Source organism: Medicago sativa, chromosome 7 (genome assembly GCF_051527215.1).
Source record: "Medicago sativa cultivar Bolivia chromosome 7, Bolivia_mono, whole genome shotgun sequence".
Taxonomy (NCBI): domain Eukaryota; kingdom Viridiplantae; phylum Streptophyta; class Magnoliopsida; order Fabales; family Fabaceae; genus Medicago; species Medicago sativa.
Genome location: NC_140755.1, coordinates 36,849,452 through 36,867,947, shown reverse-complemented (window position 1 = coordinate 36,867,947; position 18,496 = coordinate 36,849,452). Strand labels below are relative to the sequence as shown.

The following is an 18,496-nucleotide window of genomic DNA, read 5'->3' as shown; positions in this document are numbered from 1 at the left end:
TAGCAGAGTCAGATCACCTTTCTTCAACGAATTTCGGTATCCCATTGTTCTTTCTCATTCTAGTCAAATCATCTTTGCTGTCCTGCATTCTTACAAACATTTCACGAGCATTCATAGCATCTTAGGTCCAAAATTGGTGTACTTTGTATTTAAGTCTCTTCGCTCCAATCGAATTAAAGATTCCATCTTCAAATCTCCGGACGAAGAAACTTAAATAGGGGCATCTGTCATACCCCAATTTTTGACCTAAGGTCCCACTGACACCCGTCGCCTGACACTGATCGATCTCTGATTTTTCAGTCAAAAATTCGGCAGAGAGGTATTTTAAAATACCTCATTTTTTGTTCCGAGTCGGGCCATCTTCTCTCTTCATTTTTTTATTTAATTTTATCTTTATTTCCATCTTTCATTTTTAATTAACTTTAATTTATTTAAGTTTTTATTTAACTTTAATTTACTTTAAGTCTTTAATTAATTTTAATTCTATTTTCTAATTCTTATCCTTTTAGCTTAATATTATTTTCTTCTTAGTCATTATCTTCATTTTTAGTTTTATTTTTTCGTCCATATCAAAAGTCAGTCTAAATCCAAAGCACAATCTGTCAGTCAAACATCCAATTCCAGTCCAGGTTCAAATCAAGCAACAAACAAACCTATCCTCCTCCTCAAGCCACAATTTTCTTCTCAATTCTCAACAGACCCTAATTTAAGCTTGTTACTATAAAGCCAGACGCCCAATTCATCTGCAAGGGGGCAATTTTCAACGCACAAATCATCGGCCGAATTCATCAACCAAAACCTGCACATTTACCCAATTCTAAATCACGCACAGGGGGCCAAATTTCAACGCACAATTCACAGGCCAAAAATTCATCCTAAACTAGCAATTTATTCAAGCACAAAAACTTCCAACAACCTGCAATCAAAACACACAACCAAAGCAGCAATCGACGCATAAGCCTACACACAAACAACAGAAATATCACTCATCAACACCCTGCAATATTCCAACACAATTCAAACAGACCGCATCTTAAACCCACAACCGAACCTCAATCAAAACGAACCTGCGACCAAACAACACGAACCTGATACACACACGGACGGTGACGCACGCACAGAAGATAGTAGGTGACGACTTCGGACTAGCTACGACGCACGGGAAATTGCAAGCACCACTTCCAGGACTGAACCGATCTGCACAACAATACAAACGAGTCCAACACAGTCAACGACGGAGCACAAATTTCAAACCGAATCAAAGGTTTAACAAAAGGTAAGTTTCTTTCTTTTTTTCAAGATCTAAAAGTTTACGGTTAGGATTTGGGGAGTTTTGAGAGTAGAATTGAATAGAGAAGAGGAAAGAAACAGAAAGAGCGGAAAAAACGAGAAAAGGAGACCTTTTAAGGTCCGACGCGGTGGCGCCGCCACTCCGGCCGGCCAACCACCGCCGGAACCACCTACTCTCCGCCGTGAAACTTGCCGGATTCTGGGCTGGCTTTGATGAACACATGCGTGTCCTTATGAGAGAGAACATAGAGGACTTAAGAGAAGAGAGAGTAGAATTGCAAAATGAATGAAAAATAAGCAACACAGCCTATATGTATGCTACTCGACCCAGACCCATTCCAAAACCGATCCAACACTTGACCCGAGACCCATTTCGATTCTGCAAGGCCCATTGTGTGTCTCCCTTTCATTTTCCTGCTTGCTGTTTAACATCCCCTGATTACTGTCTGAACCCCCACTTCGCATCACACCATTTTACTTCCTTTTCTTCATGCATTTTAGTCCTCCTTGCATTTTTTTATTCCTTTTGCATCATATCACTTTATGTGTATTAGATTAGGTTGCACATTTATCATTTATTTATTCGTACATATTTATTTTTTATGTCATTTATTGCACATAATTTAGAATGTAAATTAGGCTAATTTAAAGTCGTTCATGCATTTTTTAGTTTAGGTTTATTTTCACGCATAGTTACATATTCATTTTTTTTTTAGCATGGATTTTAGAATGTAAATGTTAGGCTTAATGTAAATATGCATATTTATTTATTTTCTCGCAGACCATAGAATGTATTAATAGGTTTTTTGTAATAACTTAGGTGCATGTGTGCGTGAGTGGGTGTATGTTTACTCTTATGCTTGGTAGTTTAGGTAAAAGGCCCTTGTGGTGGTCCAACGCCACCATGGGGTCTCTACGCTTTTATTTCTTTATGCTCCGTTAGCTTAATTTTATTCTAATTATTCAAAAACAACAAAAACATGCAAATAGTTCAAAAAACACAAAAAATATTTTATTAAATAAACCTTGATCCTAAATCAAGTGACCATCTTTTCTTGTTTTATTTTCTTAATCAAACTTCAATCAATTTAATCTTATTTCAAGTCCATTTTTTTCTTTAATATAAAAAATACAAACAAATTCATTTTGCCATTTGGCTTTTCCATTTTAAAACCTTTTCAAACTAATAAAAAACACACAATCAATCAAACGTCAGTTTTCTTAACCCCGAACTACAAGGTTTTGATCCCTCACGGGTACGTAGGCAGAGGACACTCGTCCTTCCAAATCAATAAAATGTAGATAAACTAGGTCTCCTTTTCTTTTATCTTTTCAAACTTTTTTTTTTCAAAAAACAAGCAAGTTATAGCACATTAATTAAATGAAACCAAGAGGTTCCCGTAGAGTACTACGGACATAAAGGGTGCTAACACCTTCCCTTTATGTAACTAACCCCCGAACCCTAAATCTTTTCAATATGGGGTGTTTGAACTTTTTTCCCCTTTTCTTAAAAATTAAATGTTCGGTTGTGAAAAAATTAGTGAGTCAAAAGCTAATCAAATAGCCTTGATCTCCGAAAAATGACGCGACAAGTATGAAGAAAAATGAAGTTATTGATTAAATATAAACATTTTGAAAATTTGCAAATTTGATATAGTCAATAAATAATATTAGTTTGAGTTGGATTAACAAATTATATAAAGCAGCGTAACTTTGACAAGAGTTACTTGTATAGTAAGTTGATCCTAACCCTATCTATATTTATATTTCGGTTAATAGTGTTTTACCCCCTGTAATATAGGTCATTTCTGGTTTTTCCCTGGTAAAATTTTTTGTTTAGATTCCGTTATTAAAAACTAAAGATTCTCCAAAATACCCTCTAACCCATCTGACTCACCAGATTCACTGATGTGGCGCTGACATGGATATATTTTTTTTTGAATTGGCCAAATGTGTAATTAGATGACACCTAATCAATTAATTAAAAAAAACATCAACAATCATGAAGAAAAAAAAACATATCTTAATATTCTTCTCTTCTTCTCCATATTCGCTTTCCAGTTTTCGAAATTAGGTGTTTTTAGAGTTACTCAAAAAATCATTCATTCACCATCCAAATTCCTCTTGTTGTTCTCTTTTCTTCCTCCCTCTCGGTTCCAAATTCACCATCCGAAAAATCATTAAAATTTCCCTCTCGATTATCTCTCTTCCTCCCTCTTTTCTTCTTTCCCTAATATATTATCTTCCTCTTGATGTTCTCTTTTCTATCTACCTCTTGTTGTTCACCTTTCACCTCCTTCCCCTCATGTTTGTTCCCAATACCAGAACGAGAGGTTAGATATGGGTTTGAGATTTAGGTATGAAAATGTTGTTGTTGTTGTGTTATTGCTTGCTTGATGTTATGTTCAATCATTCTAAGTTTTTTACCCTTTTCTAAACAAAAGCAATTTGTTGATCCTTTACCATCAATCTTTCAAAAAAAAAACCATTTTTAGGTGCGGATTTTGGTCTGAATTTGTTGTGTCGTTGTTGTTGTTGGTGAGCTTATTTGTTCCAGATTTTATATGTTGTTGTTGTTGATGTTCTTGTTGGGTTGTGTTGCTAATGTCAAGGATCTGAAACTTTTGTTGGAGACAGAGAGAATGAGATTAGAGATGGAGAATATGATCTTACTTTTGATTTAATTGTGGGTCAATAAAAATGAAGGAAACCAAAAATATGGGTTTAGAGAAATTATGGGATGATGAATATGGAAGTTATGGGATGATGAAGATGAAGATGATGTTCAAAGGAGGAAGATTAAGGAAAGAAAAGAATTAAAATAAAATTAAAATTAAAAAGGTAGATGAATTTTAGTTTAAGTTTTTTCATTTTTTTAATTAAATAATGAGATGTCACTAAGTTATACACGTGGAAGGTATTAAAAAAATGAAAAAGATAATTATAAATGCCAGTATCAAAAAAACATCACACATCTCTCCAATAAGTCGGCCCTAGTTTTCTCTCTCTAGGTTTTCTCTTACAGTTTCTTCATTGATGGGTGGTTTTGAGTCAATTCTTGACCTGAAATCACCCCTCTTCATCTTTTTCTCTCTATTTCAATCTAAATAAGTGATTTTCACATAGATATAGGTTTTTTTTCTCTGTGATTTCATCATCTAAGTGTGGTGGTTTGTTGTTCGTCATTTTGTGCGGCGTTGTTTGATTTCCCATCTTCGTGCGGTGTTCATTTGATTTTCGTGCGGTGTTCATTTGATTCATATTGAAAGATCGATTATTCAATCAAAGATTTGGGCGTCAACGTTGCAGATCCGGGGGCTATGGATATTCCGGTCCCTTTAATTTTATCTTGTATTTTTGTAGGCATTATGCCGTTATAAAAAATTATAAATATAGTCACGTGCCATATCAACATTTTATATGAGTCACATGGGGTATTTTGGAGAATTGTTATTTTACAAGGAAGAAATCTAAAATATTGTTAAATTAAAATGAGACAATTCATATTTTGAGTTTGAGAAATCGTGTTCAAAATACACAATTAGAATCAAAACTATTTTTTACCAAAATAAAAAGCAAGTCACTTCTATAATTGAAGTTAGACGTGATTGGAAGAACGCAGGAAAATTAAATTATTTTTGGATTGTGAATAACATACTATGAGAAAGCAAAAAAATTCCATACATCGCATTGAAACTTGATAAAAGATACAGTTATGAAATTGTACTTTTCACATATAGAAATGGAAAATTGGCTATTGATACACTTCTCCACATTAAAAATGTGTGAGCGCCAGCCTAAAAAAAAAATACTCTACTAATTGCACAAAACCTTTGGAATGGTAGAGTAAATTATTCCATGAAAATTTTGACAAAAAGCTTTAACAGGATTACTCCCTTGAGAAGAGACAATATTTATTTGATCCAATATAATATTGGAACAACCCATGCACTTCAAATTAATACCGATGTCACTCGCAGAAGTTCCTTTAAAGTCACGGAATGTGACATCACTGACTTGTACACTTGATCCCTAATAAATGTTAACAAAATTTAAAACATAATTAAGTATGATATTTTATGTTATTAAATAGAGAAAACATATATAGTTGAAATGACAATACATATTAAGAATCTAAAGTCTGTGTACCTTTGCCATTTTATTTGCCATTTTATCACCATAGTCTTGGTCTATGATTATTGCATTCTTGACATTTTTAAGTTGGATTTGCTCGAAAGTAATCTTTCTTGCATAACCTGATCCTCCCTGCAAAAGATTGGATGGTAGAAAAGCCATAAATGAGAGATAATTTTGAGAAAATAGTCCTTTAACATTTTATCCATATATCTAACTTCAAAAGTTATTGTCATGTTAGTGTTAGAATTTGAACATGTGATTCCATGATAGATAAAATATGGAGAAATAAATTGCATAATTTATAATTAGATTCCCAACCATATATAATATATTAATTCTTTACTCACCGGAAATGTCTTTATTCTTGCTCCATTAGTAGATCCAGTAAAACTGCAATTTCGTACATGAACCTCTTCAACTTTTTCAAAAGAGTTTCCTTTGCCGAGACTACCAATGCTGATTAATTCACAATTTTTTTATTAAATTACTGAAATATCAAAATAGCAACAACCTTACACTGCTTATCTAAAATAAAGCATAGTATGTGATCATTATTGGGAAAAACCCAAGTCCCACAGGCAATCCTCACCTTGCAAGCCGGTTTTGTAAGACTCTGAATCCATGTTGAAATTTGGGGCTTAACTCATCCTTACATAACCAGCTTGTGAGGTGAGGAGTGTCATCTATCCTATCCGACGTGGACTTAGGTTTTTCCCAATTCACCCCGTCACGCCCAGCACTCTTTGGGCTTGGTGCGTGAATCGATAGGTGGCCCTTGAATTCGACAAGCTTTGATACCATGTTGAAATTTGAGGCCTAACTCATCCTTACAAAACCGGCTTGCAAGGCGAGGATTGTCTGTGGGACTTGGGTTTTTCCCAATAATCATTCCCTTCACATATATGAAGGTAATACTATCACTAATTTTGTATTTCTGTATATACCATCTTCTCTCACATTTGCATATGATCTATAAAATTGAATGGAATACACTACAATTCAATGATACATTTTAAGAAAATAAAATAAAAATGAATGAAATAACCTTATTCCATGGCCTGGACCACATGCAACACCAGTAACATAGATGTAAGAGGATCCCCCATTAACGGCAATACAATCATCTCCTGCTTACAAGAAAAGCAACTCATTTTATAATTGCACATATACAATAAGATTTGAAGGTTTTTTTTGGGGGATTTTAATACTTATCATTGTATGAAAAAACATTAACATTTAAACCTAATGTTTAGTTATAAAGATGCTTTTATATTTTTCTCTATTGTTTTGTATAAATTTTTGTTTTTTCTTCCTCTTAAAAAGAAATTATACAATTCACGATGTCATGTATATTATTTTTAATATGTATGTCATCTATATTCAATATCAATGTGAAATATTTTAAACATGAATATAGACATATATTTCCACATATTTATGAGTATGACATGTGATTTTAAACTAATGCTTGATGTGACATTTTTTTAAGAAAAACATTATTGAATGCTTTGTTTTTAAAATACAATAACTTAAATTGAATTGGATAAAAATAAACTTTATTTACCTGTTGCAATGGTGGAATCTACTACCGTGATATTTTTGGAGTAAGAGATATCAAACCCATCCGTATTAGGGCTATTACCAGGAGCATTTACAAATAAACGAGAAAATGTCGCACCAATGCAACCATTTATGGCTATATGTGCTCCTGGGGTATTTGTAATCCTCAAATTACGAACAGTGAGATCATTGCAGGAATGGAAAAACAAGGCCTGCACCATCAATATGATATTCTTGGCGTTAGCATGTCGTGTTGTTATTTTTAGTGCTTATTCATACAAAAAAGTGTTTTTTTTTTTAACAGGTAAAAATGAAAATTTTATATAAACACTAGAAACATCGCTACTTCCGCACAAGGCGTGCTAGAAGAAAGCGAGCAAAATACAACAAAAGTTCAGTCACAACAGAAAATAGCAACATTAAAGAACAGCTACCCTATGCCCAAGCAAAGAAGAGGGCAAGTCAGCTATCTATGAACCCCAAACACAAAAACAACATTGGCTGCCTTCATCCAACAATACGAATGAAGGTGAACCTTTTCTAACAATTGATGAATAGTTTTTCCGGTGTTGTTAAATTATCTATTATTACGTTCAGACCACAAAACCCACACACACAGCAGCCACAAAAGTTGCATAAAGGAGCCACCTGTCAAATATGTAAACTGAATAAAGTGATCCACCCCACAAACCCCAATCCAAATTCGGACAAGATGCCATATGGGAGAGGAAACAAACAAATGTTGAGCAGTTTTCACTTCCCAACATCCAGAAACACACAGTTGCACATCATGAGCAAGCATACCACGAGCCAACAAATTCGCCTTAGTTGGCAACCTATTTCGGAGAAGTCGCCAAGCTAATATTGACACCTTCAATGAGTTTTGTTTAAGGTACATCTTTTGCTCTTGGTATAGTTGTGTTTAATAGATTTAGACATGTGCGAAAAAGTATTACTTTTAACCATCTAAGGTATATTTAGACAGTAAATTCCAAGTGTAACAAAAAAAAAGACATACAAGTAAACACAACTGGGATTTACTTTTAGAGCATTTGAATGCTTTAGGTGAACACTATATAATTATAATAGTACACAATGTCAATATTTACACAAACTAATAATACTAGTCAATATATAAACAAAAATGACTAAAAAAGGAATAATCATACCGTAGGTCGAAAGCAAGTTTTGCATTGCCACCAAGTAGAACCATAGCCATCAATTGATCCACCTATTCCACCATCAATTGTGAGATGGTTTATATATTGGATCCTAATCCAATATGACTTATCCTTCAATGCTCCCTTAGCAGGTGCAACTATTTTCCCATCCAGCTGCAGTATAACATCGTGCAAAATAAACAAATAAAGAGTTAAAAATAAATAAAAATTAAGTTATATATTGTTATGGGTATTATTAACATTCTACTTAAGGCCCTTTGTTGCAGATTTTTGTGTTAAAAAAATCGAAATTTTTAAACAAAACAAGAACTTTTACATGTTTTCGTCCTTTTGTTACACTGATTTTTTAAAAAAGAATCTGAAAGAATTCTAAAAATTACTTCGACATGATAAACTATTGAGTAGTTTCTTTAAAACAATTATATCAGAAAATGTAACTTTCACTATAGTAACCAAATATAATTTTAACGTATTATTGCCCTGAATTCAATCGACAATTTATTACTGCAATTTTGATTTCATTCCACACTGTTATTTTCTGTCAAATTAAAAGGGCTTTTTTTTATTGAATCACAAAAACTTATTAATGATCATGAGTAGTGTAGTTATTATACAAATAAATAAGAATCCTCTTTTTTTTTTTTGGTACAAAGAATCCTCTTTTTATTTTTATGAAAATAGACCTCTTATTATTTTATTAAAAACAAATGATACCTTTTTTTTTTTTTTTTTGTGGTCGGGTTTAAACCCGTACCTTACATATAATATGTAAGGTCCATACCAACAGAGGACAAAAAAAAAAAAAAAAAGATTCCTCTAAAACACCACACTATAATACCTAATTTTAATTGCTTAAAAAACACCTAATTGTTAATTAATTATTCATATTAGATTATTTCATCATTATTAACATAGTAAACGTCATTCTTGTCAAAAAAAGAAAACATAGTAAACGTGGTTATTCCTATTATTTTTGTAAATACCACTTGATAACTCATTTCCATGACAACTAAAATGTCGCATAAAAATAGGAAAACTAAAATCACGAATTTAAAAACAGGAAAACCAAGATCGTGATCAAAACAAGATCGAGCAGCAATAACTGTATTTAATTCTTGTTTAAAAAAAAAGCTGTATTTAATTCTAGGTACCTATCTCATGGATGAAATGAAATGAGAACTGGTTAAGGAATCAAATACAGTAATATTTTTGACTTAAAAAAAATTTCATGTTTCGGACACCGGTTAACATGACCCAATAATAATTCTTTTAATTAGATGGTTCTAAAAACTTATTTTTTTTGGTTACAAAAAAACTTTTAATCTAATGGTTCTAAAAAATATGATATATACGGACTTTATTACAAAAAAAAAACTGCTATTTAATTCTTGGTGCGTATTTCATGGATGAAATGAGAACTGGTGCTCCAGGCACCGGTTAAGGAACCAAATACAAATATTTTACATTGAAAGTTGTGTATTCAATACAATAAATACTAAAAAAGTGTTCTTTTTGACTTAAATTTTTTTCTTCCAGCCTCTTTAACCAGTGTTAAGACCAGTGTTAAGGGCACCGGTTAACATGACCCAATAATAATTCTTTTAATTAGATTGTTCTAAAAACTTTTAATCTAATGGTTCTAAAAAATATGATATATACGGACTTTATTACATGTTTTAAACCTTTTCCAATGAAATCAAACAAGCCATGTCAAAAAATAAAATGAACTCAAACACGAAAATATCATAATTATTTTCACTAAATGATGATTGAATAAAAAGAATAAAAATTTTCTTCATATACGCACATAGTTAATAGTAATTTGATTACATACCTTGATGTGAATGCTTGTTGCCTTGCAACCACCAGCGAGTACTAAGTTGTTCACCAAAAATGATTTATTTCTAGGTATATCTAGTGTTGCCATACCTCCTGCTCCACAAGTACTACTCCATGCTTTTAGAAATGCCTACAAATCAATTCAATATATTGTTAATATTACAGTCTCAAATAAAATATAGATATTAAATTAACAGGACAATAGAAAAACACATAACGTACTTGTGTATCATCAGATTTACCATCCCCACGAGCACCATGTTCCATCACATTATATGTATTTGTTCCATCACATAGACAAGGTGAAACAAAACAAAGAATCAAAACACTTAGCATAAGAGGGAAAACGGGGCTAGAGGAGTTTGTTTTCATTTTTTTTTCCTTCTTTCTGAAAACCCTAGTTAAGAAGATTTTTTGCTGTGGTAATTTGTGAAGAGAGCTTGAGATGGTGTCGGGCTTAAATAGAAACTTGAATGGAAGATAATTAATTATGATTAATCACGGAATTAATGAGTAATTACGAAATAATAGCAGTAGTTAGTTCAAAAGTGAAGTCATAATCTCCAATGAAATGAAAAAATGATTATTCCCCAATAAAGAAGTCAACCTCGAAATAATTTATTCATCGTTATATATTACTCCCTCCGGTCCTATTTATAAAAGAAATTTGGGTCAACAAAAATTAATGTACCTAGTTAAAAATTAAGTCCAAATACATTAACTTTTGTTGACCTAACTTTTTCACCAGAGGGAGTATATATCAATAATAAAGTGAATATCTGATTTAGTCATTCACAATTTTTTAATGGGTCGGTTTAGTCCCTCAAAAAACAATATATATTCATGATATTTTTGTATTAGGGACAAGTTAATCCCTATAGTACAATGCAATGAGTTAACAGACAAATTTATCCTTTAAAAATAACATAGATTAATTTGGATTTATTTTTTTTCAAGGAGCGAAATGGCCCATGAGAAAATTGTGAGAGAGGTCTTAACTCTCCATAATACTTTGAAATTCCTCAATTTTTTGCATTTATTGTCTTTTCCCTTTCTTTTAGGGAATTTATTGTCTTTTCTTCCACGGAGAAGGTATAGAATTTGTGCATTGATGCATATCATTTTGTAGGTTGGACTTTGATCAAGAAGTATTTGTTATATAAAAAACCAGTGTGTTAACCCGTGCAATGCACGGGCGATAGGCTATAAATTTTCAATCGAATAAATATATTATTTTTTATTTATCAATAAAATTCCTTTATCTCGTGTTTTTTAAATATGTTCGTGTTTTCTTATTATCACAATGACAAATATGTGTCCTGTATTTTTTACGGTTTTTAGTGGTAGATATATGTCTCGAGCTTTTATGCATAGTGAAAATATTATTTCTATTACTTTTTTATATATATATTAACGAAAAAATTTGTATTTTTTTATGTATCAATCACAAATATTTGTCACTTGTTTTTTCTTTAGATTTACGAATGACAACTATTTCTCTCATATTTTTATTTATTTATTAATGATTAATATTTTAACAATGTTTTTTATTTTATTTTTATCAATGAAAAATATTTGAGCCATAATTTTTTATGTATCGATAAAAAGTCATTTTCCTATGTTTTTTATATAATGAAAAATATATGTTATGTGTTTATTATTGACAAAAAATTGTTCCATTTTTTTATATATTGATCAATGATAAAATCTTCACATAAATAAATTGTGCTAAGTACATGTCTCGTACTTTTTTATTCACCAATTTCAAATATTTGTCTCCTTTTTCTTAAATGTATTTTTGATAAATATTTTTCTAGTGTTTTCTTGATATTTATCATTGATTAATATTTGTACCGTGATTGTTTTTGTAAAAAAAAAATATTTGTCTCGTGATTTTTTTTTTGTATGAGTGATTAATAGTTGTCCCATTTTTTTAATATTTATCAATGGAAATATTTGTCTCATTTTTTTATGTATCAATGACAAATACATGTCTCTTATTTTTATGTATCATTGATAAATATGTTTCCCGTGATTTTTCTTAATTTATTAGTGATAAATATTTGTCATGTTTTTTATTTTTATTTTTTATAAATCTATGACAAATACTTGTATTCTGATAAATATTTGTTACGAATTTATGCAAGTATCTATGGTTTATGCATATTTTTTATATTTATTGACGAAATGTTTTTCGATTGTTTTTTTTTTTTTACAAAATTGTTTATAATTGATTATTAAGAGGATTAACTTATCTTATAGTTAATATCCTAACTTATTTTGTTAAGGTATACTGAAGTTAATGTGAATTGATGAAATAGGAATATTGGAATGCAGGGTGATCCTCTCTCGCCTTTTTTGTTTCTTCTAGCACAGAGGGGTTTCACGTGTTGACGAAATCTTTGTCGATTAATAATATTTTTACTGGTTATAAGGCGGGGAGGAGTGACACGACAATTATATCTCATCTCCAATTTGCAGACGATACTTTAATTTTGGGTGAAAAAATCTTGGGTTAATATCTGGGCTATGCATGTTGTTATTCTTCTTTTTGAATCCTTGTCCGGTTTGAAGGTGAACTTTTCGAAGAGTCATTTAGTAGGTGTGAATGTCGCAGACTCGTGGTTGTCAGAAGCGGCTATGGTGTTGAATTGTAAGGTTGGCTCTATTCCTTTTGTGTATTTGGGCCTGCCTATTGGAGGTAACGCTCTTCGTCTCTCCTTTTGGGAACCGCTAACTAACCGTATAAAAACTAGACTGTCGGGTTGGAAATTGAAACATTTATCTTTGGGTGGTCGTCTGGTTTTGCTGAAGTCTGTCATGTTGTCTCAACCTGTTTATGCGCTTTCTTTTTTCAAGGCCCGTCAGGTATCGTCTCCTCTATTGAATCTATTTTAAAATTTTTTTTTTAGGGGAAGGGGGGGGGGGGGGGGGGGGGTGACCACAGGAAAATATCATGATCATGGGTGGACTGAAATTCTATTCGTAGGAGTAAGGAGGTTGGTGGTTTGGGGGTAAGGAAAATTATGGAGTTTAATTTTACGTTGTTAGGGAAGTGGTGTTGGAGGTTGTTGGAGGATACCGAGAGTTTGTTGATTAGGGTGTTGTCGGCGTGATATGGAGTAGAGGAAGGGCGGTTGAAGGGGGTAGGCCGTGAGGCATCCTTATGGTGGTGTTACATCCATGCCTTGTGTAGGGAGGAGTGGTTTAGCGATCATGTCAGTCGCTCAGTTGGTAACGGGAAGCATACGCTTTTCTGGTCAGATGTTTGGCTTAGTGGGGTGTCGTTTAGAGTCAGGTTCAACAGGTTATTTGACTTATCGATGTTTAAGGGGATATTAGTGTATGATAGTGTCAGTTAGGATGAGGGGAGGAGAGAAAGGCATGGAGGTGGAGGCGGGGGTTGTTTGCGTGGGAGGAGGAGGGCGTGGGGGAACTTATGTTACTGCTTCATAATGTGATTTTGCAGGATGACAGGAGGTTATGGACATAGGAATCCTTTAAAACTTTGTTCGTAGTGCTTATAATTTCCTAACTATTCAACCTCCTATTGCTTCACCGGTGGATGTTTCCTCTCTTTGGCATAAGGACATCCATCTGAAGGTTATGTTGTCTGATTGGCGATATTTCCGAGCCAGGTTGCCTACAAAAGACAATATGCTTCATCGAGGTGTGATTGATCACGATTTCAGGGCGTGTGTGGCTGGGTGTGGTTCAGTTGAATCATCCCAACATTTATTTTTACATTGTAATATTTTTGGATCTGTCTGGCATTTTATCTATAGATGGCTTGGCATTTCTACGGTCATCCCTTATAATGTGTCGGACCACTTTAATCAATTCAGTTTTAGCGGTGGTATCACAAAGATGCGCCGTTCGATCTCTCAGGTCATTTGGTTTGCTACGGTTTGAAAAATTTTGTAAGAAAGAAATAGCAGGCTTTTCAAAGACAAAGAATGCTCGTTAATTCAGGTGGTTGAAAAGATTAAGTCACTCGCTTTTAGGTGGTTGAAGGAGAAATTTCCTACTCTTCCCTTCAATTACCATGGTTGGTGACTTAGTCCCTTCACTATGCTAGGCATAGGCTAAGGGTTATTTCTTTTCTTGATTTTATTTTTGTACAGGTTCTGTTTGTAAATACTTTGTGGACTTTGTTGTCTTCTCCTTAGTACACCTTGTGCTAGGAAAGACACTTTCATTTGGTAATATATTCCATTTTAGCTTCTTCTAAAAAAATATTAGAATGCAACATATATTTTACTTATTTGTTAATTTTAATATATGAAATACCCCCTAAAAATAATAAATGAAATGTAATTAATGTTGTATTATTTTTCCTTTTTCACTCAACTCTTTTGAATAATGCGACACTTTTTCCTTAAAAAAAATAACATGTCATTTTTGTTTTATAATACGACCATTTCAGTGTTTCTACTTTTTTAATATTTGTTTGTAAGGCCATTTTATTTTTAGTTTTTAATTTTCACAAAAAAAAACTTAGAGACAACAAAAAAAGTTTATATGCAAGAAGCAATGTAATCAATTGAGATTATGATTCTTCGACCAATGCAAAATATATCCTATAAATAAATTGTTATTATATAATTTGAAGAAAAGAAACTATATTTTTGCAAATTTAATAAATTCTAATTCTAAGTTTTTATTTTGAAATTATGTCATTTTATATAATTTGACTACCAATCAAAACTATTGAGTAAAACTTTTCCTTTTATCTTAAATGGTGTCAATAAAAAAAAGTTTGTCATAAATGGTGATTTGATTATTATTGTTAGTCAACTTTGCATTGTCATTTGCCACATGTAATTTTTCCTTTGTATTTGATCATTGAAAATTTACACATTAAAATTGAGAGGCAGAGTTCAAACCTTAACTATGTCCATTTTAGCAATTATGTCGTCCATATTACTATTTTTAATATAAAAGTATTTAATGATTTTGAAAGGCCTTTAATGGAGTCTATTTTTGGAAAAAATTGACAATATTAAATAAAAATTTGACAATATTAAATTAGAAAGTATTTTCTCTTAGTTAGCAAAAATTATTGATTAAACAATAAAGTCATTCACAATATTTTTAATGGGTGGGTTTAGTCTCTTAAAAAACAATATATCCGAATTAATTGATGACATTTTTGTTTTATGGACAAGTTAATCCCTATAATACAATGCAATGAGTTTAGGGACAAATGTATCCTATAAAAATAAAATAGACTAAATTGTGACGCAGTACGGAAGCGTAGGGTTAGCAAGCGCTAAACCTAAATAGAAAAGAACAAGTTTGCAAGCGACAAACTTGTGAAAATAGGGTTGCAAGCGACAAACCTATCAAAATAAGGGTTTCCGAAATCCACCAGAATTGAGAGAAATTCTCGAATAATTTTATTGAATCAAAAAGTGTGTCTCTTAGGCTACATAAGTTCTGCTTATATAGTGAAAGAAATAACAAACTCGTGGGGCAAAATAAAATAAAACGAAATAATAATAGAAAGTTCTAGAAAATTACTAAGATTTGGCTAAATTAAATGCTCTTTTGGTCCCTTAACTATATATTTGGTATCACTTTGGTCCCTTAACTAAAAAAAAGATTGTTTTGGTATTTTATCTTTATCTCTGTTACCTGTTTTGGTCCCTTCCATTAAATAAATTCAAAAAAACGTTAGGGTTCATGATCTTCATCATCAACAACACCCCAACCCAGATTTTGGGACCAAAACGATACCAAATAAATACTTAAGGGACCAAAAGAACATTTAAGTTTTTTTTTATCATCTTCTTCATCTTCATCAAAACTCATATTCATCAATTAAATCCAGAAAAAAACACAGAATTCATCATCATCTGCAGATTGAATGCTTGAGAAACAGAGTTGCAAAAAAGAGACATATACATAACCTACCCCCCATTCCATCTCTCTCGCTCTCTCTCCATCTTCATTTTCGTTTCCCCTCAAACCCCATCCACAGTACCGAAAAAACTGCATCAACAGAAAAAAAGAACAGCTGCACAGAGATGGAGAGGTTCACAGTTGAAAGCTTTATGCTTTTAGATCCGAAAATGGGTTGGTTTTTTTGAAGCATTGATGAACCTGTGTTGTTGTTGTTATTGATTTTTTTTTTTTTTTGAAGAATGTTATTGATTGTTATTGTTGGCTTGTTGTTATTGTTGCTGGATTGTTGTTGTTGTAAGTTGTTATTGCTGGTGATGAATGATGAAGGAAGATGAAGATGATAAAAAAAAACTTAAAATATTCTTTTGGTCCCTTAAGTATTTATTTAGTATCGTTTTGGTTCCAAAATCTGGGTTGATGTGTTGTTGATGATGAAGATCATGAACCCTAACGTTTTTTGAATTTATTTAACGGAAGGGACCAAAACAGGTAACAGAGATAAAGATAAAATACCAAAACAATCTTTTTTTTAGTTAAGGGACCAAAGCGATACCAAATATATAGTTAAGGGACCAAAAGAGCATTTAAGCCTAATAAATACTACTAAATTACTAATAAAACCCTCCTGCATCAGTCTCCTCCACCTCTAAAGAACTCGACCCGAGTTATTATTTTGATAAAGAGCTTCCCATGTATGTTGACTCCTCCAAAGAACATCCACCCGGATCCCATTGAGTGAAATGCCAAGATAGTTTGATTTGAAAAATATAACAGTTGACTTTATTCCGTTGAAGAAATGTAGTAGCATGCTGAATAGTTTCCTGAATTTTATTCACAGTGATCACTGGAAGTAGTGGACCAAATATTTCTTCTGTCATGATTTCAGCATATAGTGGTGGATGTAACAATATTGTAGGCTCAATAAACAGGTTTGTTTCATCAATTGAACCACCATGAACTATTGAAGTAGCAAATAGAGGGTCTTTAAGAAGATTGCACAATCTCTCAAAGTGGTGCTTATTTATTATTCTTGAGAGTGCCGTTGACTTCATCATGTTGTCACCATAAAATTTTCTCATGAACTTCTTCAATAACTCTAACAATTCAGATGAGTGCTTCTCCTTAACAAGCAAATAATCGATTGCTATACATGCTTGTCCAGTACATATTCCCACTTTGCTCCTACTATTCTTTCCACTGCCATCTTAAAATCTGAAGGATTGGAAAGATAATCAAATATAGCAGGCCATTTTCCACCTAGCTCTAGAGTAACAGGAGTTAAATATCTTGTAGCAGAAGACATGACTATGCTTGTCACACATGGACTTCCAGTGAAGAATATTTTGCCCCACTTTTGTAGCAGTAGTTGTTCACAGACATATCCTCTTTCTGCTGCAAAGCATAGATTTACTGGTAAGTCCATCCTACCGCGAGCTAACATGTTCTCCGTCTCTACCAAAACTCCCTCCATAATTGGATCATTGAGTTCTTTCAAATGCTGAAGAAGATTATTCATGATTAAGGTTCTGTCGCCAACATTAGCTTGAACAATATTCAAGGTGGTACGGTTCAGCTTCAGCAGTTGACTTAACTGTTTGGTTCTAACTGTAAAAGGTTGCAGCTCATAGCAAAGTACACCAATGTCGCCACAAAGTTCTCCTGTTTTCGCCTCACCGACAGTATGTTCAACCCCGCCTTTGAGAACTACCAAGTAGTTAGCAGACATAAGACACCAAGAACTAAGAAAAACTTTGAGGGTTGTATAAGGAGGGAATTGTGGGGATATAAGCTTGTGATGTGAGAATAGGGAGCGATTGCTCTTTTGCTGCACTGTGTTGGAATTAACAGATAACAAGGGTAGAGAAAAATTCTTTCCCCATGGAAGTATTACATCTGATGACATATAAGAGTTATTGAGTATATAAATGATTGAGTCACCAAATGAGTAATAGTAGTTCACCTGGACCTTGCTTCTATTAATGAATTGGACAAAGTTTATAAGTTCTGCTTCGGTACAAATTGTATAAGCCAATTTTGCCTTTGTCTTCTCTAGATCCTTCTCACTCTCTTCCACGATGAAACACGCCATATCGGCTTTGACACAACATGGCTTAATTGAGATGAATTTGATCTCTGCCGACTGAGGGTTTGCCGACAGCGACGGTGAAGTCTTCAGACATCGTGAGCCTGCGTCTGGAGGTTCTGGTGGTGGTGCTTCTAAAAGCATTTTTTTCTTTTGACACAATATTTCCCTTTTATTCCTATTCTGACAAGTCAATTGATCATTGATAGATTCAACTAAAATCAATTCAACACATGAATTTACAAATAACTCTTTTAGTTCAGACTTTTCTATTTCTGCATTTTCTAATTTGTGTGTCATCATCTCCATCTCTCCTCACGGTTATTATTTTCTGAACCGAGCTTAACAAGTTCTTGACCAAGTGGTTTAAGTTCCTGTGCTTGAATTATACGGTTGTTGGTTGCTTGTAACAGACATGAATAATGGTTGGAGGTGTTGTCGGAGGGAACTTCTGTTGGAGTAAGCCCTAATATCCAATCAAAATTGATTGGGTTTGGCT

The 18,496-nt window shown here is 32.8% G+C and overlaps 1 protein-coding gene and 1 pseudogene across 1 annotated transcript; both read right to left on the bottom strand.

Moving 5' to 3' along the window:
- Nucleotides 1-5,106: 5,106 nt before the first annotated feature.
- LOC146906011 (putative polygalacturonase At3g15720) lies at nt 5,107-10,274 on the bottom strand. The gene is made up of 8 exons (XM_085728713.1): nt 10,230-10,274; nt 10,003-10,137; nt 8,157-8,321; nt 6,992-7,199; nt 6,473-6,554; nt 5,775-5,883; nt 5,440-5,556; nt 5,107-5,322 (listed from the first exon to the last, which is right to left on the bottom strand). The coding sequence occupies exons 1-8, from the start codon at nt 10,272-10,274 to the stop codon at nt 5,107-5,109; spliced, it is 1,077 nt and encodes a 358-aa protein (XP_085584839.1).
- A 6,239-nt stretch (nt 10,275-16,513) lies between these two features.
- Nucleotides 16,514-18,235, bottom strand: LOC146906010 (uncharacterized; annotated as a pseudogene).
- Nucleotides 18,236-18,496: the final 261 nt, after the last annotated feature.

What these genes read in the sequence shown, in the direction of transcription:
- LOC146906011 (XM_085728713.1), bottom strand. Translation starts at nt 10,274, where the DNA reads ATGGAACATGGTGCTCGTGGGGATGGTAAATCTGATGATACACAA. An exon ending in CAAGAATAAAGACATTTCCG is followed by an intron (nt 5,557 to 5,774) that starts GTGAGTAAAGAA and finishes AATCTTTTGCAG; the next exon opens with GGAGGATCAGGTTATGCAAG. An exon ending in TGGCAAATAAAATGGCAAAG is followed by an intron (nt 5,323 to 5,439) that starts GTACACAGACTT and finishes AACATTTATTAG; the next exon opens with GGATCAAGTGTACAAGTCAG.